General features: G+C 47.3%; 1 protein-coding gene across 1 annotated transcript in view; it reads left to right on the plus strand.

Moving 5' to 3' along the window:
- Positions 1 to 24258, plus strand: part of LOC116939871 (uncharacterized) — a 70649-nt gene extending 46391 nt beyond the window's left edge. Inside the window, exon 4 of the mRNA XM_032948818.2 lies at positions 21130 to 24258. Coding sequence (XP_032804709.2) covers positions 21130 to 21570 — 441 coding nt within the window. The 3' untranslated portion in view covers positions 21571 to 24258. The remainder of the gene's footprint in view (positions 1 to 21129) is intronic.
- The last annotated feature ends 1528 nt before the right edge of the window (positions 24259 to 25786 follow it).

A 25786-nucleotide genomic window follows, 5' to 3' on the forward strand; every position in this document is an offset into this window, starting at 1 on the left:
GTAAGTTGAGTGTGAAATTTAAGATAGTGATAGAATACATACCGTAGAGAGACCTATGGGGGGAGACACGCACACAGTTAAGAGGTAAAGCAGCTCTGTACCGAGGCCTTAAATAGCCAGAGATGGAGGGACTGGGTTTCAGAGACAATGGGACACAAATGAGCATGATACAAGTTGTCAGGCACACAGAGAGGGCGCCGCAGCACACACTTAGAGACACCCAGGCACACAACTATAGGCAGAGACAGCACAGCGGCATAAACCCAATTCAAGACACAAAGGCAGATACACCAGCAGAGAACAAAAAGACACAGATTCATACCTCCCCGAAGAGGTGGTTCAAATCGAGTTTGAACCATAAGACAATTTAGATTCAAGTTATCAGGCCAACTCCGCACTTCTGCAAGAAACATGACTTAACCATATGTTTTAGAAATCAGCAAAATAAAGCTATAAAATACAATGTAACAACAGTAATCACAGGAACTTTGATTCAAATTTAACAATAAAAGATGTACATAACATGTACGAACAAACTTGCAGCCATATCTGTCAGCATGACACTCCCCGTGTATTATGTGTGAGTGAGTCAATGGTAGTGAGTGTATGATGTGTGAGTCAGTGGTAGTGTGAGTGAGTGTATGATGTGTGAGTGAGTCAGCGTATTATGAGTGAGTGTATGATGAGTGAATGGGTCAGTGGTTGTGTGAGGGTATGTGTGAGTGAGTCAGTGTATGATGTGTGAGTGTATCACGGCATCCTCCCCGCCATCACGGCCTCCTGCCTGCCATCACGACCTCCTCCATGCCATCGTGGCCTCCTCCACGCCAGATACATGAAGACTAAATGACATTTGCCCGTAATCACCACTTGAACTTCTTTGCTGCGCGACATCCTGGGTGTTTGTGGCGACGGTAAGGGGCCTCTGACAGCAGGTCGTAGTTGGCACGTGAGCTCACGTGGCTGAGCGGACGTACAGTGAGGGAAAAAAAGTATTTGATCCCCTGCTGATTTTGTACGTTTGCCCACTGACAAAGAAATGATCAGTCTATAATTTTAATGGTAGGTTTATTTGAACAGTGACAGACAGAATAACAACAACAAAAAATCCAGAAAAACGCATGTCAATAATGTTATGAATTGATTTGCATTTTAATGAGGGAAATAAGTATTCGACCTCTCTGCAAAACATGACTTAGTACTTGGTGGCAAAACCCTTGTTGGCAATCACAGAGGTCAGACGTTTTTTGTAGTTGGCCACCAGGTTTGCACACATCTCAGGAGGGATTTTGTCCCACTCCTCTTTGCAGATTTTCTCCAAGTCATTAAGGTTTCGAGGTTGACGTTTGGCAACTCGAACCTTCAGCTCCCTCCACAGATTTTTTTATGGGATTAAGGTCTGGAGACTGGCTAGGCCACTCCAGGACCTTAATGTGCTTCTTCTTCAGCCACTCCTTTGTTGCCTTGGCCGTGTGTTTTGGGTCATTGTCATGCTGGAATACCCATCCATGACCCATTTTCAATGCCCTGACTGAGGGAAGGAGGTTCTCACCCAAGATTTGACGGTACATGGCCCCGTCCATCGTCCATTTGATGCGGTGAAGTTGTCCTGTCTCCTTAGCAGAAAAACACCCCCAAAGCATAATGTTTCTACCTCCATGTTTGACGGTGGGGATGGTGTTCTTGGGGTCATAGGCAGCATTCCTCCTCCTCCAAACACGGCGAGTTGAGTTGATGCCAAAGAGCTCCATTTTGGTCTCATCTGACCACAACACTTTCACCCAGTTGTCCTCTAAATCATTCAGACGGGCATGTATATGTGCTTTCTTGAGCAGGGGGACCTTGCGGGCGCTGCAGGATTTCAGTCCTTCACGGCGTAGTGTGTTACCAATTGTTTTCTTGGTGACTGTGGTCCTAGCTGCCTTGAGATCATTGACAAGATCCTCCCGTGTAGTTCTGGGCTGATTCCTCACCGTTCTCATGATCATTGCAACTCCACGAGGTGAGATCTTGCATGGAGCCCCAGGCCGAGAGAGATTGACAGTTCTTTTGTGTTTCTTCCATTTGCGAATAATCACACCAACTGTTGTCACCTACTCACCAAGCTGCTTGGCGATGGTCTTGTAGCCCATTCCAGCCTTGTGTAGGTCTACAATCTTGTCCCTGACATCCTTGGACAGCTCTTTGCTCTTGGCCATGGTGGAGAGTTTGGAATCTGATTGATTGATTGCTTCTGTGGACAGGTGTTTTTATACAGGTAACAAGCTGAGATTAGGGGCACTCCCTTTAAGAGTGTGCTCCTAATCTCAGCTCGTTACCTGTATAAAAGACACCTGGGAGACAGAAATCTTTCCGATTGAGAGGGGGTCAAATACTTATTTCCCTCATTAAAATGCAAATCAAATTATAACATTTTTGACATGCGTTTATCTGGATTTTTGTTGTTATTCTGTCTCTCATTGTTCAAATAAACCTACCATTAAAATTATAGACTGATCATTTCTTTGTCAGTGGGCAAACGTACAAAATCCGCAGGGGATCAAATATTTTTTTTTTACCTCACTGTACGTGCCACGTTGCGTTCAGGTCGGCATTGCGTCAGAACTTGTCCAGCAGCAACCAGTGAAGATGGAGAACACATACCACCACCCTGTGTCAGAATACTCCTCTCTGGGGTTCGGTGAAAACGAGGATGATCAGTGAAAGGGTTAAACGGAGGGGTTTACAAGCTGTTGAAGTTCGTGGCTTAAATACTGCACTTGTGCACCTGCTCGAGAGGGTTATAAATCCACCCTGGATTCAACTGCACACGAATATTTTTCACCACGGGCGATTTCACTTTATTTGAATGTTTCGGAAATTTCTGACACAGGGAATGGATGCCATTCATCCCGTTTTAAAAACGTGCACATTTGAACTGCATCAAAAGCACTGTTATAACAGGGTGCACTGGAGCGATCCGCGGTGCGATGTGAATTCTTCACCATCTGCATGAGCAGGCGAGGCACCGACAGACACTGAACACGGAGATTGCATCGGTGGAGACGATGGTGACTATGATTACGGTGAAGATGGCATTAGTTTCTCTACAGCGGTGTTCTTCATAGGGGGACCACTTTCGCCGATATGACATCATCATTGGGAGGGCCGCCACACCGCCTGCAAGGAGTGTCTTTCACATGTTGCGTATTGTTTAACACGAAGGCTTATTATATTTGTTTATGTTCGGGGCGGCGCACGTCAAGGGCCGCACTAAAGGCCACCAGGGGGTCGCCAGCGGCCCTGGGGCCTTGCAATGAAGAACACCGCCAGACAGGATCCAAACCACTTTGGTCCACAGGGATCCATGCGCCTTGGCTGAGCCTTTTGCGGACTGGGACCCCTTGGATGCATTCCTGCTGCTAGGGGTCCAGTCCCCTTGTTACGTTCCTCTTGAGGACCCAGACCCCTTGGATGCATTCCTGCTGCTAGGGGTCCAGTCCCCTTGTTACGTTCCTCTTGAGGACCCAGACCCCTTGGATGCATTCCTGCTGCTAGGGGTCCAGTCCCCTAGTTACGTTCCTCTTGAGGACCCAGACCCCCTTGGATGTTTCCACTCCTCTCGCGGACGCGTGCCCCTTGGATCCGCACCCCCGTGACCGCCTCTCTGTCTCTAGCGGTGCCCGTGTGTTCCCACGCGCTCGCACTTTCAGTATATTTACAATAATTTCCAAAAGCGCAATGATCCCCTAAGAACTAACACACTGTGTTTGGAAATAATTCACTCTCGCTCATGTTGAACACCGTCGATTATTAAGGATGGCTCCTGTTGATTTCTCACAATGTGGTACTTATTTAATCATTTATTTAGCACTGTTTTTTGAGTTCAGTTTGCTGTCCTTTGCCGCACCTCCGACTAGCACGGTTGGCTACGTACGGTGCGAACGGAGTTCGACGGACATGCGCACTCGATGGGCTACGTCGTAACCAAATGGAAGCACTCTCTAAATCACAGCGCCACCCAGCCGGACAGCAGTCACCGTGCGACAGGACTGGCCCCCTCCCACAATGGCCAATGGGAAATTTCCACCAGCGACTCAGAGCTTGCAGATCGGAGATAAGTGCCGCTGCCCCCAGTCCTCGGCTGATTTGGCCGTGTTGCAGAGTCACGTGCGTTCGCACTTCACGCTGTTGCTTTATGAATGGTTCCCAGTTGGTCCCCCCCCCCGCGCCGCCCCTTTTATTTTTCCACTGCTCACGGATGGCTCTCCAGAACTGGGAGAGACCCAGGTTCAGTGGATTCATGTGGACGGCGCTTTTTTTGGTGTAACAACTTCGGCAAAATATTCTTGCGAGCCAAGACTAACACGCGAGTAAGCTCTCGTGCCGAGTCCGTTTCTCTCTTTTGTTCAATCTACGTGCGTGCATGAAGAGTGTAGAGTCCTTGTTAAACTGCCTCCCTTTTTTTCAAAACGAGCAAATGAGCGGTTCTCATCTCCACTGGTGTCCCTGAACCAGCGGTGGCAATTCCACATTGTCACGGCACGGGTCCACTTATCTGCAATGTGACCACTGCTGAACATTCCCAAAAAGTGGCGTCTTCTTTGGTTATTTCGGTAAAGTCACGTAGAATGAGAATAAAATAATAAAATAAAACAGTAAAATTCTCACGACGTGTCGGCCACAACACAAGTAGCCTTCTTCAGGTGAAGGGACAAAACTGTCGGGACTATCGTCCCAACTGTCGTTGGGAAGAAGGCTACTTGTGTTGTGGCCGAAACGTCGTGAGAATTTTATAGTTTTATTTTATTATTTTATTCTCATTCTATGTGACTTTACCGAAAGAACCAAAGAAGATGAATCCTTGCAGTCACAAAAGCTTTAAATCGAAATAATAGGCGGCGTCTTGTTTTATCGGCCCTGGATTGATGATAGGTTAAGTCGGCCCCCAACTGGGACTTTAACTCACGCGCTTTGGATTGTGGGTCGAGCTGCTCTAACCATTGATAAAGAGTTTCTGAGCTCAATGGGCCTCACCCGAAATAAACTAACTGCTGTAACCACGGCACCACCCAGCTGGAGATGCACTCAACGTTAGCTCAGCCCTGTGCCGTTCCTTCTGTGAAAACATTTTCAAAGGCTTCGCTAATTGGAAACCACTTGAATTACATCCACAAGTGCAGCATGGCACTATAACAACGAATTACTTTTGATGACTGTTCAGCCGACAGTTGGTGGGGAAATTCAGGCATACTCACCGCAAATTCTCACTTGTATTTATACAGGTAGCAAAACAATTGACGAGGACTTTTGATCTTATTGAAGAGGGTCCAATGGTTTGTGTCCAGTAAAAGTGCTGTCTTGCAATTGCTTGCTCATGACACTGCCGGCAGAAGGGCCCCCACTAGAGGGAGCTGTAGAGTGCCCCTCAAGACGGTATTTGGCCGATTCAATGCTTGCGAGACGTCTCGGGAAGAGGTGAGAGTACCCACACTTTGTCCCATCACACATGACCTGCCGATCGATTGTGGCGAATTTGATCAAGTTGGCCCTTGTTTCAACTTCCGCGCCGAGAGATTTCAACCATCGCACCACTGGAAAGCTTCCCCTGTTTGTTTCATGGCTTAAACTGAAAGAGAAATTGTCATAAAATATGAACTGCAAATGTTAGGTTATTTTAGACTGTGGAGCATAAACCATCATCACGCTAACTCCGGTCATCCTCGCAGCGGCTTTTGGCAGGCCACGGAACAAAGACGGTCGCCGCATCGCGCGCTTTCAAATGCCGTCTGGAACGTTCTTCCTTCCGATATTAGGAAGCCGCTGAAGCTATGCACCTTTAAATATAGTTTGAAAACTAATTTGTTTAGAGCTGCTTTTTGTATTTAGTTTGCTGTCCATACCCCCGCACCTCCGAATAGCACAGATGGCTGCTTACGGTGCGAAGGAAGTTGAACATACGTGCATAACAGGAGACGACGTCTATTGTGCAGAGATTGATGGGAACACAGAACCCACACAGCGGGACAATCTTAATATACATTTTATTTTTTTAAACAAAGTCATCACGATCGCTCAAAGTTAACCGTAGACTCCACAGCAAGCACAGCGCGCGTCATCACGAAAGTGAATTCACATCTTGCCATCGCCCGCTGTTTGCTAAAACGAACCCGATTGCTTTAAACAAAATAAAACACACACACACACAAAAACAGCTTAAATAAAATGTGAAATAGGCAGCTGCAGGTGTGTGTGTGTGTGTGCCTGCTGCTCGCTCGGAAAATCAAACCCCGAGTAACGAGACCTGACTTAACCGGCGCGGGCCCTAATCACAGCGGAATGAGCCGACAGCTGTTGTGGGCTTGCTTGCCATGGTCCGCTGCTGATTCTCCCCTCTCTCTCGCCTCTCTCGCCGCGAGCGGCAAGCGCTTTGCTTTCTTTCGTGACAACGCACGGCAGGCGGAGGAGAGAGGCAGGACCACCAATGAAAGAAAGACTGTCGCTCCCAAACGCCCCCTTCCACCCATGAACAAATACGGGGCGGCGCGCGGTGTGGTAACTGTTGCGCGTGCACGAGGCCTTGAACGGTGCCGAAAACCATTGGGGTGACCCTGAGCAGAAATGAGCCACGCTCCACCAACCCCATCTCTCTCTCTCTCTTTCTCTCTGTCTGCTTTAGTTTTGCAGAGCGCTTGTGAGATGACGGAATAAGAGACATTGGCAAGAGATAGGAGATGGGGCGAGATGTGATTAGACGATGAAAGAGAGATGCTAACGTGATAGAGGTGAGACAACTTAACCGCCTCTATTTGTATTAATTGCAGAACTTTTATTTAAGCTCACATTTGATGTGAAACCCAGAAATGCATTTTGGTTTTCATGAATCTGAGAACCACTTGAGCTACTTAGGGCCTGACGCGTTTGCTTCATTTACTTATTCTGAGCGCCACCGCTTCGTGTGTGAGGACAAAACCACGAACAAAACAAAGAGGGGTAACTACAACGTTTGCGGTCTCACAAAAGATTGATAACAATGGTGTTATATTTCAACATCGTTCCCTTAAGGTGCAATGCGCTTCGTCCATCGTGCTTTCAAAGTTTGAGTCTCTCCAAGGAAGAACGTTTTTTTCTCGTCTCGTTCACAACCACTCATCAATTTACTGGACAATAGAACAATCACACTCCCCGAATGGTGGGAGTCACGGGGAGCCACGTTTGGATGTGAATACGCAAACCAAGGTTATTTCAAATTATCCGTAAATAAACTAAGGGGTTCATCTATTGCAATGAAAACTATTAAGCCTTTCTGAAAGTCTGCTACCTTAATATTCTTTGGCTCTTTCGGTAAAGTCACGTAGATAGGTTCAATGTTAACAACAAAAATAAATGAAAACCCACGACGTTTCGATCAAAACACAAGCAATCGTCTTCAGGTGGAAAAAAACGAGAGAAAGCTTCCAAAGGCGAGCTGTTTTTAAAGGTTTAAGATGGGCGTAACCCAAGTGTCAACTTGCAGCGCGCCCAACGAAGTGGGCGGGACACAAGGGCCCTGGGACCAGCACAAGTGGAGATGGTTATGTTAATGTGGGAAATTAACAACTTTTTGTACTTGTATCAGTACCCCCAACTTCAAGCAGAGATGGTTATGTTAATGAATCAAGAGAAGGGAAGGCGCAGGAGCTCTGGAGAAATTAGTAAAATAAAACTAACATCGGAAGGTGACAAGATGGAAACATCACAGCCAATTATGACGAAAACTGGTTGATGACTAAGATGTTTACTTGGAGTGCTTGTTTATTTATATTCTTTGGTCCTTTAAGTAAAGTCACGTAGACAGAAAAATAATAATGAAAATAAAGTGAATAAAAATAATAAAAATAATAAAAACAAAAAAACTAATGTAGACTGCAGCTGGGTTCTTAACCTGAGTGAGTGTACTGGCATTCTCTGATGTGGACTGTAGCCTGGTTATTAAGTTTGGTGAGTGTACTGGCAGTCTATAATGTAGACTGTAGCCTGGTTCTTAACCTCGGTGAGCGTACTGGCAGTCTATAATGCAGACTGTAGCCTGGTTCTTAACCTTGCTTAGTGTACTGGCAGTCTATCATGTAGACTGTAGCCTGGTTTTTAAGCTGGTGAACGTATTGGCAATCTATAATGTAGACTGTAGCAATGGTTATTAAACTGAGTGAGTGTACTGGCAGTCTATAATGCATACTGTAGCCTGGTTCTTAACCAGAGTGAGCGCACTGGCAGTCTATAATGTTGACTTATTCTGGTTCTTTCAGTAATGAAAATAAAAATAAGAATAAAAATAAATCAAACAAAACCACGACTTTTCGATTGCAACACAAGCAGTCGTCATCAGGAAAAGGGGGGTTAGCCTCTAAAGGCAAACTGTTTATAAAGGTTTAGAGATGGGCGTAGTCTAAGTGTGTCAGCAGCATGGGCGGGGCAGCTAATGTTAATGTAGTAGAAAACCCTGACACCGGCAGTGGGTCTACACCAATCAAAGGGCTGCCAGGCAATCATTGCACCTAGCGCCACACACCCACACTGATGACAGTGGAGGTTGACAAGAAAACACAAATCAAGTCATGACCCAAAGTGGTTGATTACATCTTTCCAATGATTGCTGAGCTTATAACCATCCTCTCGGTTGAAATTGTGTCTGTATATATGGATTGCTTCATGAACAAATCTTTGTTGATACCTAGCAGGCTTGCAAAGTACCATCGTCTTAGAGAAATCAATTTCATGTGAGCCAACCGCATTAAAATAATGATCAGCAACGGCAGAAATATTGGTCCTACCGTGTGTCAAATCTACCTTATGCTCACAAACACGGTCCGAGACACGTCGCTTGGGTTCCCCAATGTAACTCCTGTCGCAGATACAGCTTTGTTTGTAGATGCCGGGATATTGCATGTCAGGAATCTTATCCTTCACAGATGGGATTAGATCACGAATTTGATGTACTGTGTTAAATTATTTTGGAAATCTTTTTGGTTACCCCTACTATGTATGGCAAGGTGATGGTTTTGATTGGATCCTCAGATGGCTCCTTCCTCACGGTTGGGTGATGGCTTTGCGGATTGTGTTGTCAGAGTATCCATTCGCCTTGAGTGCCTGGTGTACGTGTTTGAGTTCACTGGTCAGGTGTTCATGGTCGGAGATACATTGAGCTCTAGGGTGTAGAATTTTGATGAGGGAATTATTCTGGGATGGATAGTGGTGGGAATCATGTTTGAGGTAGGTGTCAGTATGGGTTACTTTCCTGTGGACAGAATGGCACATTGAGCCATCAGGTCTCTTTTTGATTAGGACATCCAAGAAGGGTAGTATGCCATCCTTTTCATGGTGAATTTGATGGCTGGTTGAATGGAATTGATGTGTTTGAGGAATTTGTTCAGAGCTGGTCGGCCATGTGGCCAGATGGGGACAGTGAGATGTCTTTAATTGACGATACCAGGTGAGCTGAGTTAAGTACATAAGAGGTGGTCTTACCAGTGACTGCAAGGTCTCAGACAGATATCGGGCCAGTTTCTCGGTGGGTGAGCCAATGGTGGAGACTATGGGACGAAGGGGTGTACCTTCTCTATGGATTTTTGGTAAGCCATATATTCTGGGTGGTCTAGCAGCAGAAGGTTTTAAGGAAACCCCTTTGGTCTGTTCAATTAATGAAGCTGAATAAGTAATGATACTGTTCGTTTTTGTAACGAGGCTGTTGGTGGGATCTACTTCATATGAAGTTGTTAACAATGCAGGCTGCACTGTGCACGTACCATAATTCACCAAGCATTTATTTTTTTGCGTGCCTCAAACGAATACAGAAAAAAAGGATAAACGCCAAACAAAATTGGTCCGAGTTCAACACAAACAGAGACTCAGCTGTGGTGTGAGAATGATGAGGCCATGCTCGCAGTTTGGGGAATTCTCTGGACTATGAAGAGTTATTGGTCAGAGATATTAGCACCGATATCATTTATTTGTGTTGGTTTGGTCTCTTTTAATGGCGGCAACAAAACACTTTATATATTCTGCGGCCAAAGAAAAACGATGCCTTCAGCTGGGTCGCTCATGGAACCAGCTCGCTCATCAGAACACTGAACCCTGAGCCATCAATGGCAAGATTCTGAGTTTGGCTCCTGAGTTCAGCGGCAAAAAGACATTCGATTTAACGACAACGCTTTCAAAATTTGATGGGTTCGTAGTAAAATGAAAGCAGTATTTCAGAGAAACGTGTAGTGGCATTTATGAGGAATATCTCAGCATTGGACGTGGGCTTAATGTGAATTGTAAATGATTACAATTTACAATTCACATTATAAGTATGTCACGATCATCGTGACATTCTAAGTATGTCACGATGATAACACGATATAGCACAATTTTTGTTCCTAGGTAGTAAGTGTTATTTTGTAATTGCTTATGCCAAAAAGTATAGAAAATGGCTATTATTTCCCACAAACTTTACTTTTGTGACCAGGACAGTGATATTTTGAAATGTACCTATTTTCAATGAGAAAACGGGCGAATCTGTGTTTTGTCGTTCACATAAAGTAAAAAAAACCCATAATATTCATCAAAATTAACATGTATTTATACTTAAGTAATACAAAAATTACTACAAAAGATTTAGAAGGAAGTAGTTTTTCTAGATTTACGATTATACTGTAAATCACTTTCATGAATCAGTCCCCAAATGTAGTCTCCCATCACGTTCTCGTTATACTGTGCTTGGAAGCAGCGTTCAAAGTCCAGGATATCCTGGTGGAAGCACTCGCCTTGCTCCTCCGAGTACGCTCCCATATTCCCCTTGAATTTATCAAGATGAGCATCAAGGATATGGACTTTGAGGGACATCCTACAGCCCTTTGTGCCATAGTTCTTCACCAGAGTCTCAACCAACTCAACATAGTTTTCGACCTTGTGATTGCCCAGGAAGCCACGAACCACTGCGGCAAAGCTGTTCCCAGCCGCTTTCTCCTTACTAGTGAGCTTCTTGGGGAATTCATTGCACTTCAGGATCTTCTTTATCTGTGGTCCAACGAAGACACCGCCTTTCACCTTTGCCTCAAACAGCTTAGGGAAGAAGTTTTGAAAGTACTTGAAGGCTGCCAACTCCTTATCTACAGCTCTGACAAATTGTTTCACGAGGCCCAATTTGATGTGCAGTGGTGGCATCAGCACCTTCTGGGGGTCCACCAGTGGCTCTTACTAGACGTTGTTCTTCCCCACAGAGAACTCGGTCCGCTGTGGCCAGTCCCGCCTGTGGTAGTGCGCCTTGGTGTCCCTGCTGTCCCAAAGGCAAAGATAGCAGGGAAACTTGGTAAAACCGCCTTGGAGACCCATCAAGAATGCCACCATTTCGAAGTCTCCGATGAGCTCCCAGCCATACTCATCATACTTCAAGGCGTCCAGCAAGGTCTTGATGCTGTTGTAATCCTCTTTGAGGTGCACCGAGTGAGCCAGGGGAAGAGACTGGTACTTGTGACCATTATGGAGCAGCACGGCTTTGCGGCTCCTGGATGAGCTGCCAATGAAGAGGCGCCACTCCTTCTGGTTACTGGCGATTCCGATTGCCTCGAACAGACTGGTCACATTGTGGCAAAAGCAGAGCCCATCCTGACGGGTGAAGAAGCTGTAAAAAGGTTGGTGATGCTTCCTCTGATCTGTGACTTGCACATTTTCATCCAACAAGTTCCACTGCTTGAGCCTAGACGTCAAAAGCTCGGCATTGGACTTGGTGAGATCAAGATCTCTGATCAAGTCGTTGAGGTCTCTTTGGTTGGGGTAGTATGGGTTTCTCTCCTCAGCTCCACCTCTGAAATTGTCATCTGGATCTACAAAGTCTTCCTCGCTCTCTGACTTGCCGCTCTCTTCTAAAGACGGCTGTTCTCTCTTCGGAGGCGTGGGTACAGGGAGCTCATGGCAGTGTGGCACCGGGGCGATGGATGAAGGAAGATCCGGATACATGATAGCAGGTGCATTCTTGCCAGTCCGACGTTTGGAAGGGTTCACCATGCAGAAGTAGTAGTTGCTTGAGTAGTCAGTGGGTTCCCGCCAAATTCTCGGGATAGCGAACTTCATGGCTCTCTTTTCCCCTCTGTACCATCCTACATTTATTTCACCCATGACTAATGTGTAAGAGATTCTCGCAACATTGAAAATTGTAAAACATTTAAAAATTTAAATTTTTTAAAAACATTTTTACTAATTTTATAACATAAAATTCCGAGCAACAATTGTTCATCGTATCTTCCAGAGTTTTTTTGCATTGCTCGCAGGTGAAATGAGGTGCCCAGGGTTTGTCTTGATCCCCAACAGGCATGCCGAAATATGCCTTGTAGGCCTCACACATCTTAGCAGATGCTTCCACAGAGTACTTTTCGCTCTTGTCTTGATAAATTGGCCGCAGACGTAGCAAAATGCGTCTGCCGGATGCTTGCAGCCTTTTGATGCCATCTCAGAAAAAAGCAGATATGTATCCACTTAGGCAGCTGGAACTAAACTGAACTGGTGTACTTAAGGCCCCTGTGTTTATACTACTGTTTATATTATTGGAAAGTTCTAGAATGTTCTAGAAGTTACTCCAAGTTTACTCAACACTGAATCTATCTGCAACGTTCTGGGAAATAGGTAAATTTCCAAATATCAATGTTCTGGTCACAAAAGCAAAGTTTGTGGGGAATAATAGCCATTTTCTGTACTTTTGAGGTATACGCAATTAGGAAATACCCCTTACAACCAAGAAACAAAACCAAAAATGTTACACAGTGTAGTCATAATAATACATTACGTTTAAATAAAAATTGATCTAATTCCGTCCTGGATTTGATCTCATGAAATTCTGATTTTGAGTTGAAAACCGATCCTGCCATCTGGCTGAATAAACACAGCCACTCGTGACTGTGAATCTGTACTGTGAAGACAACGATGCTTAAACCGATCCTGTATCTCTAGTTTTGAGGTGGAGTGCGTTAACCACTGCACCACCATTCCCCTCACAAAGGCAAAGACAAAGGCCCCCCATGTTGCCTTAACAGCCATGGCACGGCGCACGAGGGGGTGAATTGCCAGCATCACGTCCGGCCACCTTTGTCTTTTCCTTAGTGGCGATATTTACACACCGCACCAGGTTATCATTTGAGGCTGAGTCGACCCAGGGGAGGTCCAGAACATTTTTAGAGAATCATCACTGGTGTTGGCCATGAGCGGGAATTGGACTCAGGCGGCCGAGTTGGTAGTGCAGCGTGCTAACCACTGCACCACCACTCCCCTCTCTCACACACACACGAGAACGGTGTGAAATGCGCTGCAGTAGTTGTTGACTTCGCTTCCAATGATGACACGCCCCTCTTCGCAATGTGATGAATGGTCACGATCCAGGGTCACGATTTTATTTTCAGAATCGACGATTTGTCTCCAAGTTGTGCTGAGTGTAGCACTTCGGGTGGCTGTAAGGGTTGCAACAACTACGTGAAACTTATAGGAATTAAAACAAAATATTCTCACATTCAGTAAGAATTAATTCAATGTAATGGTCATAAAATCAACAGGTAAAACAACGTTTCACTTTCGGATATTTTGTCCCTCCGTAAAAAAATATAATAATAATAATAATAACAGCATTTTTACACATCAAATAGTAAGCTACATGGCCTTTTCAGAGTGCATCATTTGAGCAAAATTAGTTCAACACGAACAAGCTCTGGGCCGGCCTCGACATTTAGTGTCTCGTCAGCAGTCAGCCTTGCTTGAATCAATGCTGGCAAGCAGATTGTTCACGGGCAATGACCCTGCCCGTTAGAAGGTGGCTCCTAGTTCGACGCGAAACCATACAATGCATGACCACAAAACAACCGTTCGCGACGTTGCTGAGCGAGCCGGTAGCAAAACGAGTGGACAAGTGGCGGCGTCGTGAACCACGGGCTCACTCGAGAAGGTAGCCCAGGCGTGGCGAGCATTCGGCTGGCTCCGGGCAGCAGCTCCGCCACGTGACTCTTGGAAGCCTCGTCGTGAGCTCCTTGACACGACGCCGCCGCCGGCCTAAAACAACCCCCCCATGGAGCCACCCACTCCCCTCCGTCCATGCCTCCTTAATCTGGCAAAAGGAAGAAAGGGGGGAGGTGGGGGAGGGGAAAGACACCACCAAACATCCACGATTTCGATCAGTGGAGAAATTATGAGCTCATATGGAAATATTTTGTGGGTGTTTGTCCTGGGTCCAGCGAGACGGCGATTGTGCCCAGCGCGGCTCAAGATCGCGGTGCTCGGACACGGTCGGGGTTTTTCTTTTTGCTTGTGTTGCGTGACCGTTGCAGCCTAGCAGCAATCGGCGTGTTCGTCTTCGCGAGCTGCTGTCCACGTCGATGGCCCCAGGGTGTCCGCATCCGCCCACGCAAGCCCACGTCCTCCATGCACGCCGGCAGCGCAAACATCGTTTAGAGCTGGGCGTCCGCAACGCCGCTACGCTCTCTTCCCTTCGAGGATGCGGGGGGGGGGGGTCCACATGTGCGTATGTACGTTGGACTTCTTTCGCACCATACGTAGCCAACCGTGCTCATTGGTTATAGCGGTCATAGCAGCGCTCAGCTCGCGGTCAGAAAAGCTTGACCCCCACCCCCCCCCCATCTCGGTCTTTAAAACGAGTACCACATTGTGGGAAGGTAACAGTGGTTGTGCTATGGGGAGGGTGGATTACGCTATTGAAATGTGGATTTTCCACCATTGGCTAAGGGTTGCCACCAAGGGGGAAATGGCACAGGAAAACAATGCATTTGGTGATGCTGCTGATGCTGTGGTAGCAGTGGTACACAAGCACAGATGAAACAAAATGCAACGCATTTGTAACCTTTAAAGGAAGAATATATAATAGGAGACGTTTCGGGGACCACACGGGAAGGAGATGACAAACACACTAAAAGTCATGGGTTAATGAGCTCGGAGAGAGACACTTTGTATTTATCATGAACCACAGGAATTGCATAATGTGTGATGGCATGATCATAGACTAACTGCATTATCATCTTAATTGCAGTTAACACACTCTGTAGGTTAACATTAAAAGGTCATTATGGCTAATGTTGTTTATGCCACCAGACCAATTTACTACTGCACGTCACCGCACACATCCAGGTCACGACACCCAGCAAGGTCACCACACCCATCCAGGTCACGACACCCAGCAAGGTCACCACACCCAGCAAGGTCGCCACACCCAGCAAGGTCACCACACCCAGCAAGGTCACCGCACCCAGCAAGGTCACAACACCCAGCAAGGTCACCACACCCAGCAAGGTCACCACACCCAGCAAGGTCACCGCACAAAGCACGGTCACCGTACCCATCCAGGTCACGACACCCAGCAAGGTCACCGCACCCATCCAGGTCACGACACCCAGCAAGGTCACCACACCCAGCAAGGTCACGACATCCAGCAAGGTCACCGCACCCATCCAGGTCACGACACCCAGCAAGGTCACCACACCCAGCAAGGTCACGACACCCAGCAAGGTCACCGCACCCAGCAAGGTCACCACACCCAGCAAGGTCACCGCACAAAGCAAGGTCACGGCACCCAGCAAGGTCACCACACCCAGCAAGGTCACCGCACCCAGCAAGGTCACGACACCCAGCAAGGTCACCACACCCAGCAAGGTCACCACACCCAGCAAGGTCACCACACCCAGCAAGGTCACAACACCCAGCAAGGTCACCACACCCAGCAAGGTCACAATATCCAGCATGGTCACTGCACAAAGCAAGGTCACCACACCCAGCAAGGTCACAGCACCCAGCAAGGTCACCACACCCAGCAAGGTCACCACACCCAGCAAGGTCACAACACCCAGCAAGGTCACAACACCCAGCAAGGTCACAACACCCAGCAAGGTCACAACACCCACCTTCCACGAAAAACGCGGATTTTCGCGTGTAGTGGGTTGATGGTCTTAGCTAGGTCACGAATAATTGAACATCCCCCCCACCATCCCACATCAATTAATTTATTTTTACATTTCATGTAATTTGTTCCAGCTCTGATAATTACCATGAAATAATAAGAGTTAAATGTGTCGGTTTGATTCAAAAATGGGAATTGTTGCAATTTGAACGGGCACATTATGTATTTATTGAAAGGCCGATACGGTGGTGAGATGTTATCTTCCTCGCCTGCTACGCAGGAGTGCGTGGGTTCGATTCCGACCCTGACGCCTGCTGTATATTTGGAATTTGCATCTTCTCCCTGTGGTCGCGTGGATCTTTTTTCGTGTCCTCCCGTTGTTCCCTCCACATGTAGAAACATGCGTTTATATATATTTTTTATTATTTGCCTGCTATACATTTCCACATAAGCCACTTTGTTGAGCTATTATGTATGGCCAGGTCGCTTCTGATAGAGAAGCTAATAGCTCAGTTGTGGGCTTTACCTGGTAAAATGAAACCATTATAGTTTGTTTTTTCTGGGGTATGCTTATATTTCCTATAATTTACACTCCCCTCGTTTTTTAAAAAAAATTTTGTTGTTGTAACTTTCTGACCTGCCCCAACTGGACATTTGTGAAAACGAGCAACCATAGCTCATCGGATTTATTCAGGATACATACATATTCTGATTCTGATATATAACGGGTGTGATATCAAAGGTGTGATCCAGCAGTGGATTGACCATGGCCGATGATGACGATGATGAGTGTTGGTAAGGAGGTCTATTTCAGTGACTTTGGAATTATTAACGTGGCAGCATCTTCCAGCGCTGTTCCGCAACAAGGTGACGGCATGGCCATCCAGAGAGTTCCGAATGAGATTGTTTGCATCAAGTTACATTACATTGATCCTGGTATGAATAAACTATAAACTATTTTTTTTAAATTTTACCAGGTAAAGGCACACTGAGCTGTGTACTAGCCCTTTTTTCAGAAGCGACCTGGCCCCAAATGATAGCTCAAAGATGCGTCTTGTCGCGTGGAGATTAATAGCAGCCTCCTGCTCGGTCTTCCAGCCGATGCGTTCATTCCACTACAACAGATCCAAAATGCGTCCGCACGTTTCATTTATAACCCACCACCTGCGGCTCTCTTATAGGAATGCACTGGCTCCCCATCTACTACCGGTGTATGTTCAAGCTCCTCACGCGAGTATTTACATCTCTTCATGGCCTTGCCCCACAGTACCTCGTTTTATGTCCCCTCCCGCCCGCTCTCCGCTCTCAATCTCTCCTCCTACTCCTAACCGTCCCCCCGCCTCTCCTTGTGCACAATCCCGTTTCTGCTCCTTTTCCCTACTTGCCCCCTTGCACTGGAACAAACTTCTTCCCCTCTACACGAAGCAAGTAGCACCCTCCCTGTCGAGGTTGGGCTCTTCCCTCAAGACCCACACGTCTTCTCCCTGGGCCATCCTTCCCTCCATCCCCAGGTGCCCCCGTAATTCCTGTACCCACTCACCTCCTTCCCCATACCCCATCCCTATTCACCATATCACCCTCAGCTACCCCAATGTACCACTTCACAACCATAGTAAAGCGCGTTGGATAAAAACGCCATGTAAATATACGATACTTTAAACGCATGTTTCTAAATACAATCGGTATTGCGTGAGTCTCATCAAAATGTTAAAACTCAACAAATTTGTCGGCAACACTGTATTGTCGACAAATGTAATAAATAATAGGTGACGTTTCAGGCAATGCACCTTAATCAGAGCACATACATAGAGAGGCCAGAGCCATAGCGGCCTTATGATAATTTGTGGCATGGCCCATTTTCATCAAGAAGGACCACGGCCCGAAACGTCTCCTATTATGTTTTTACCTTTTAAGGTCACACAGTGTAATTGACGAATGTGTTGAGGTTTTTTGGGTGTTAGTTCGCACTCCGGTGATGTCACACATCCATGCGCTTCAATGTACCGTGAGTGCAATATCATCAATGCAGCGCTACAGAGGCGTGCTTGACCGTGACTTTAAAGTCCTTTTTCTTCTTCTCAAAGATGAAACTTCACACTTGTCAGGGAGCCCAGGACACAGCGCCTTGGCGGGAGTCTACACGATGCGACCTGCGTGTTGTTTGTTTTTGGTTTATTTCACTGAACGTTAATCGTGCTTCTTCTGCACCGCTGCCAGTGGAGCAGCGGCGGCGGCAGCATCAGCGGATGACGGCGCGTTGAACGTAAAGTGTCGGGCAGTCGCGACGGAGCCCTGGGGCGTTTTCTCGAGCGAGGAATGCGAGCGTCAGCGCCGTCCATGCCGTGGTGCGCGAGGCCTGTACCGCGGGCACTTTCCCGTGAGCGAGAGCGCCTTTGCCCGTCCTCTCTGCTGTTGGCAGTTCGTGGTGGGGGGAAGGGGTGGAGGGGTGAACGCAGAACGGACAAAATGATTTCCAGACCTCTGAGAGCGCGCATGCAGCCAGAAAAATGCATCCCCACTGTGTGTGTTGTGTATATGTTTTAACAGCCAAATTTTTGCTTAAATATATCCCAGGCTTTGCATAAAGCACCTCAGTGTTGATTACACGGTTAAGCCAAACGTCAGAGGGTGCGTGCAAACATACTTTTGTCCTGTGCTCGTTACTCGAGTGATATTTCTCATGCTATTCAAATGGATTTCCGCAAGAATTTCGGTCTTTTCCAGTAAACTCTGTTATTATTATTATTCCAATTTGCCGCAATGTATTTTTTTTCCAAATACAAATTGAATTAAAATGCATGTAGGGATATTGTTCGCGCTCGTAACATTACTCCGGCTTGCGGCGTTACTGTGCGTGACTCTCGAGCAGAAAGGTTACAAGTTCAAACCCTGTTTGGGGGGTTTGTGACTCGGCACATTTCCCCTCTGCGATCAACCGAATGAGTGTCACTTTGATTTTACTCGACGGGAAACAGCCCTCGCCATGCGAGTGTGGAATTTCCCGCCCCCCCCCCCAAAAAAAAAATGGCTCGGAGCCACGGAGGTGATCACTGGTGCACTCTTGTTGTAATGAGTCAAAGTTAAGTCAAAGACACTCCGGCTTAAAGTTTGGCTTAACCGTAGCTTCTGGAACATGGCAAAGGAGCAGCGCTGCAATTTCTTGCTCATGGCACTACCGGCGGAAAGGCCTCCACCGGAGGAAGCCCCCTCTGAAGAGTTATTTGGCCTTCTCTTCCACGTCTGGGAAGAGGTTGGAGCACGTTACACACTTTGCCCACCACGCACTGCCTGCCCATCACCTCGCTTTGCTGCACCCGTTAGTACCACGCCGCAGAGAAAAATAGCAACGGCGTCAATACGAGTAATAATAATACTATGGATACGTGCGCGTGTGCGCGTGTGTGTGTGTTACCCGTTGGCCAGCAGTCTGCTAAGGCTTTACTGGGGGATCTTTGTGTTGCCCGTTAAGGGAGCGATGGAAAAAAAAACAACGATGTTAGTGGTGTACCCGTTTATACTGCTGGGTGGGTGGACAGAGATGCGGGGAAATCTCAGACAGTTGCCCATTGTTTGAACTTCTGTGCCGGGAGATCAAACCGGTGGACATGCGGATTGCAAGTCCAGTGTGCAGACAATTGTACCAAGGCAGCACTCCCTCAGCTTATCAACTATAAAACTAAAACACTTTTTATTTTACAAGGTAAAGCCCACTGAGCTATACAGCTCTTTTTCAGAAGCAACCTCGCCACAAATGACAGGTCAACGAAGTGGCTTATCACGTGGACATTTATCGTAGCCAAATGCTCTAAATGCACGTTTAGTCTAAATGTGGAGGGAACAAAAACTATAGGACCTGGAGAAAAATCCATGCGATCATGGGCAGAAATACACGAAAACTCCAAATATAAAGGCGTCAGGGTCGGATTCAAACCCACGGCCTCCTCCACACCAGGCGAGGGAGTTAACATCTCTCCACGAGTGAACAAACAACTCAATGTTCAGGTGGCACTCATCGCCTCTAGTGGCCCTGGGCCAGTGGTCAAAATTCCTAATGGCCGGTCTCTCCATGGGATGTCCACTATTGACATTCCACAAAGCAGTGCTCACTCTATTAATCCCTGAAGGATGATTGGCTGTGGTTCCCCAACCGTGATTTGAACTTGCAACCTGCTGATTGGCAATTATTCACTCCAATCGTAGTTTCACGTGGGCAAAATTAAATAATGCAAAGCGTAATGTACGGCAACTCACGCGCATTATGCTGAGTGTGTAAATAAAGTCTATTCTAGTGTGTGGCCAGATGGCATCGTGGATGGCTTGCTCCAATTGCAGTCCTTAACGTTGCAAGTTTAACTTCCCATTAGAAGTCTACACAGCCCATCATCTCATCAGGGTCTGAAAAATAGATACCACATAATGAGAATCCAACCGTGGTCATGCAATATTTTCTGATTTCCATTTTGTGTTTAGGAGTTGATTTTTTTTTGTCCACCCACATTTATTTATTTGAGCGTTTGTTGTTTTATTTTCTTCGATTGTTCACAGTTTTACACGCATGTTTTGACGAAACAATGTTTTTGGTGATGCTACTGCTGCTGCGTTGTCATTGACACACAAGGAAGAGAGAGAAAAAAAACTCACTTTGGTCAATACCACTGTGGACTTAAACGGAATTTGTTTTTTTTTTATAAATAATAATAGGCAAGGCCCTTTCATTGCCAAAAACGATTATGTTTTTTTATTTTATATCAGTGTTATTGTTGACGAATGTGTTGAGTATTTTTGGCAAGATCGTTGCTTTGTTTATTTGTTCAACGCGTTTGTTTGCTTGTGTATTTGATCAGTTGTTTTGCTTCTCCATCGTGTGATTGTTTCATCAGTCGTTTGCATTGTTTCACTCGTATTTCTATGATTGAATGTTTCTTTAAGTTATTGTTTGTTTCTGCATTGTTCAACGCTGCTGCTTCATTGTTCGCTCAATTGATTGATTGGTCATTGGTTCACTTTTACAATGTAATATTTGCTCAAACTTTCCTTTTTTCCGATGGTTTGTTCAGCTCCTCCGTTCGGCCATTCGCTCGGTCCACCATTCGGCCACGCCAATCACCCTTTTGACGTCTCACCGATCCGCTCGATTGTCTATCCGACCGTTGGATGGTTCGCCACCCCCCACACCCCGTCCCCATTCACCGATCGCCCCGTCGTCTCTCCCAAACCCTCCATCCGACCCCCTCCCTCCGCAGCTGCAGAACGCGTCCTGGGTGGGCGGCAGCAGCGCCGGCGGCTCGCCGGTCTCCAGCTGCATGATGTCCCCGCACGACGCCCTCCCGCCGTCCTGCATGTCGCGCCACGCGCACGCCCACGCCCACGCCTTCGTGGGCATGCCCTCGCCGGGACCGTGCCTCTCCCCGCCGGGAATCGGCAGCCTCTTCAACGGCGTGGGGCTCGGCGCGGGCGGAGGAGGAGGGACGGCTCCGTCCGGGGCGTCGGGCGGCGGAGGGGGGATCTCGAACGCGGCCGCGGCCGCCGCGGCCGCCGCCGCCGCGGCCGCCGCGGCCGCTGCCGCCGGGGTCAACGGCCACGAGTTCACGCTGAGCGTGGAGTGCGAGCGCAAGAGCACCAGCATCGCCGCGCTGCGCATGAAGGCGAAAGAGCACAGCGCCTCCATCTCCTGGGCCACGTAACCGCGATGGGTCGCGCAGCAGCAGCAGCAGCAGCAAACTGCAGTTACAGCTGCAGCCAACATTCGCTGGGAGGTCATGTGACGAAGTGACACCCGCCACCCCCTCCAAACCCACCCCGCCCCTTACCGCCTCCCAACCCACCCTACTTCGCCCCCCTTTGAAACCACCATCAGTGCCGCCACTCAGCTGCGATCGATGCAGCCGCAACTCAACTTTGCCCTGGGTCACAGAGCTCTGGCATGGTCGGTAGTGGAGTTCAGAGCCAGCGGGTGCCTTCATGCAATGATCATTTGATTGTTTTCATGTAGAATGAGTTCCTGCCGCAGTACTGACTCTTTTCAATGCCCTGCGCTCGGGTTTATGGCAGAGTCGTGGTGTTAAATGAAGGTCAAAGTGTCCTCTTGCTGAAATGAACGTGGGGCATCGCTCACTGCCATTGGCAGCCCTGACCTAATGGTGTCAATTCCATAATCTTATGGCAAGGTTTTTTACGTCGAGAGGATGACCGCTGTTCCCACCAGCATTTTATTGACCCTGGGGGGGATGATAATAACGGGCAAAAATCGACCAACCAAAACACGGATTTGAACTTCCGACTGTACAACCTTCTGACCGTACGTCACGTGCTCTAATCATAACGCCACTCCGCCAAATAATAATAATACAAATAAGACTTAAATCAGATTATCTATTTCAGGAAGGTCACTCTTGAGATGTTTGACATATTTCGAAGTGGTCTTTTATTGTTTATACCTTCGGACCATGCTCAGAAAAATGAGATAAATCCAGCATCCTCTTTTGCTTCGAGTCCTGTACCATCATACTCAAGGTCAAGAGGTCATCAAGGCCAATACAGTTGATGCCGTCATACCTTCCCCCAGTTTAAAAAAGTAAACTTTTTTTTATTTTACTCGTTAATGCCCACTGAGTTATACAGCTCTTTTTCAGGAGTGACCTGGCCACAAATGATATCTCAACGAAGTGGCTTATCATGTGGAATCGCATAGCACCCACATACTATACACGGAGTAAAATCCACGCGACCACGGGGTCGGGATTGAACCCACGAACCCCCTGCCTACCAGGCGAGTGGGATAACATGTCGCCACCACGGCGCCCAGTTTCACGTCCTCCCCTCGGTGGCTGATTTCCTGGGAGCTGTCGACGCTGCCGGTCTCGGTCGCCCATCGTTTTCCTCCAGCTCACGCCCCCCCCAACCCCCTCCCCCCACCCCGCGACTTCATTGCAGCCTCCTCCTGCTGCTCCGTTTGCTGTAACGTGGACGTTAAAGACCCAGTGATACCAGCTTGCAATGAGAGCTAGCGATTGCGTGCCAATGTAGTGCGGAATCCAGATCCCAAATTTGCAACATCACTTGCTGTTTGTATGCGAAAATAAATAAATAAGCATGGACTTGTAGATTTGCTTTGCAAGCAAAATACGCAGTGACTCTCAAAATGATCTCAAGTGTTTAGATAATGGACTATGAGCTGATATTTACCCAAGTTACTACATACAAAAAAAATCAAATATCAGATGTGTGGCCGTATAGATGATATTTGTTATAAATGGTGTGCCCAAGTGGTCCTACGGTTCGATCGCTTGACCCAACAGACGTAAGTTTGCAAGTTCAAATCCCCATTGGTCGTCAACTCTGCCCATCATCCCTTCCAGGGTCTATTAAAGTGAGTCACCACTTTGTGAGGAATGCATCTGCGACTGTCGTAGGGATAGGAATGGCCCCTACCATGAAAGTGTGGAATTGTTCAGCACTGTCTGAGCGACAGCTAACGAGCCTGGGAGCGCTTCTCCGTCGCTCATCCAAACAGGAAGTAGGCACTTTGACTTTTCAAAGAGAAAATGCGTGGCAACAGCTTTAACGGACGGACTTGCCAACTCGACAATGGCATTCGAATGCATAGTGCGAGCTACGTACGTGCACACGCACACACGCGCACAGAACTCAAGCAAGGCAGCCGTACAGGTGGCAAGTCTCTCTTTGAGTAATGAAGCACCTGGCTCTCTGAAGAAATGCTCCTCGGGCGGTAGACACTTGTGGCTGCTGTTGCTGCTGCTGCTGCAGCAGCCAGAAGGACAATGTTGGGGCTGCAGGGGGCAAAGAGTGGAGATGGAAAAAAACGATCCAGACACTGACAAAAAGAATCTACGACTTCAATCTGACATTTTGAGAAGTCCAAGTCCCATGGTTTGGGGAATTAGACGAAAAAATATTTAGTGATGTGATGTGTTTGCATTTGGGAGCGGTGGAAGGTTTAAGTTTAAAGGTTTCCGTTTTATTTTTAGATTCTTTTGCTTGGCAAGGATGTGGGTTTTTTTCTTGCTCTCGTACTAACACAGTGTTGGTGGCGTATGTCCAGTATATATAAAAAAAATTCCGAAGTTAAATTCGTATTTTTTTTCTTTTTAAACACGAGACACGTTCGCCACGCATGCAGTGCTTTGGGTGTGCGGAAGGTTGTTATATGCAAATGTGCCCCCCTCCTTATTTTTTCACGGTCTGACGAGTAAGAACCGCGCCGTTTTAAATATTTCGCTGAAAAAAAAAAACATATTTTAAGTGCTTAACTCGAAACCCCGTTGTCCGCGCTTTATGCTATAAAAGTAGACGCAGGGGATGCGTACAGGAATTTTAAAGTTTAATAAAAACAAAAAGTGGTTGTCCAATTATTTGCTGTAAGTATGTACAAAATATTTTTTTCTCTCCCATTTTTCGTGTTGTCGCTGGGACCGTGGGTGAAGAGGAGCGAGCGAGCGGGCGAGCGAGGTTAACAGAAACCGGCACTTGATAGGCGCGCAGTGCTTCTTGTGTTTCCGTTTCAAATCGTTCGGCAACCGTGGCGTCGGGGTTCTATTCTGTTGCCCTGCTTGGATTACAGAGGCGCGTTCGAACCGCGGCGGGTCCTCCGCGTGGCGACGCAAAATTCGAACGCGCTCTCGCCGCGAAACTCAACTCGCCGTTGAGCTTGTCCGTGCGCTATTTTAAGTTCGTCGTCCCTCCATCCCGGCCGAAGAACGCTCAACCCCCCATTTACAAAATCAATTAGGGCAATTCGCCGGCGCCGATAATTACCGGGGGCTAGCGAAAGGTTCCGAAGAAACCCCACGGGAAGCGCGCAGTTAAAATAACTGGGCGGGCAGAAACACATTTGCTAAAGTGCTGCACCTTTTTTTTTTTGCGGAGTGCATGGTAATGCATTTTCCTTGTTTATACAAAGCGGTTCAAGGTGGCTCTATTCATTTATAATTGCTTTGTTTCCCCTTGAATGCGGCACACGCATAGTGCGAGCTACGTACGTGCACGCACACACACGCGCGAGCGGCATCGCCTGATGCCGCTGCAGCCTTGAGAATGCCGCTCGTGGGAAATGCATCGACCTGTTGCTGTTCATGCCCTGAATTACCAAAGGCATGTAAACACAAGACACGAAGCGTGTACCCTGGTATAGTGGAGCATTTTAATTGTTGTGCAAATTGCCCCCGTCGTTGAATCAAAAAGCACAAACTCTTTGGTTCTATTCGGTAAAGTCACGTAGGTAAAAAATAAAACAACAAAAATCACAACACAAGTGGCCGAAACGTCGTGATTTTTGTTGTTTTATTTTTTACCTACGTGACTTTACCGAATAGAACCAAAGAGTATGGATCCTTGCAGTCACGAAAGCTTTAAATCTTGAATCAAAAAAGCACAAGTTCACGCCGTTTCTCCGTTCAAACGTGTATCAGGAACTTCCCGCCTCTGTTGGCCGCCCGGAGCCAGCGGTGGAAATTCCACATTTCTACGGTGAAGGTAAAAATGTTTTTTTATAACACAGCCAGTGTTGATTCCGCACTGAAGTGCTCATTCTATGGGCAACAGAGGGGACGGCGGGCTGAGCCAATCCCCATTTCAAATCTACATTTTCACCTTCTGATTCGACGCGACCCGTGGACGACAAAGCAATCAACGGTCCATGGTTGTTGTACCGTACTATGCTCGCGCGTCTGCTGCTACCTGCGTTCACCGGGACTCACTGACCAACACGTCTACGCCTCTATAGAAGGAACGAAACAGGTGGACTTCTCCACAAATCTGGCTGTCGCCTGATGAAACTGGTTGTAATTACTGGCGAAACGTCGTACTCAGATTGTAAATGTTGTGGCTTGGCTCTCCAACACACCGGGTGTGCTGTACTAGTGAGGAATTGTCCACGTTCTG

Source organism: Petromyzon marinus, chromosome 7 (genome assembly GCF_048934315.1).
Source record: "Petromyzon marinus isolate PM22_M1 ecotype Great Lakes invasive population chromosome 7, UKy_Petmar_22M1.pri1.0, whole genome shotgun sequence".
Lineage (NCBI taxonomy): Eukaryota > Metazoa > Chordata > Hyperoartia > Petromyzontiformes > Petromyzontidae > Petromyzon > Petromyzon marinus.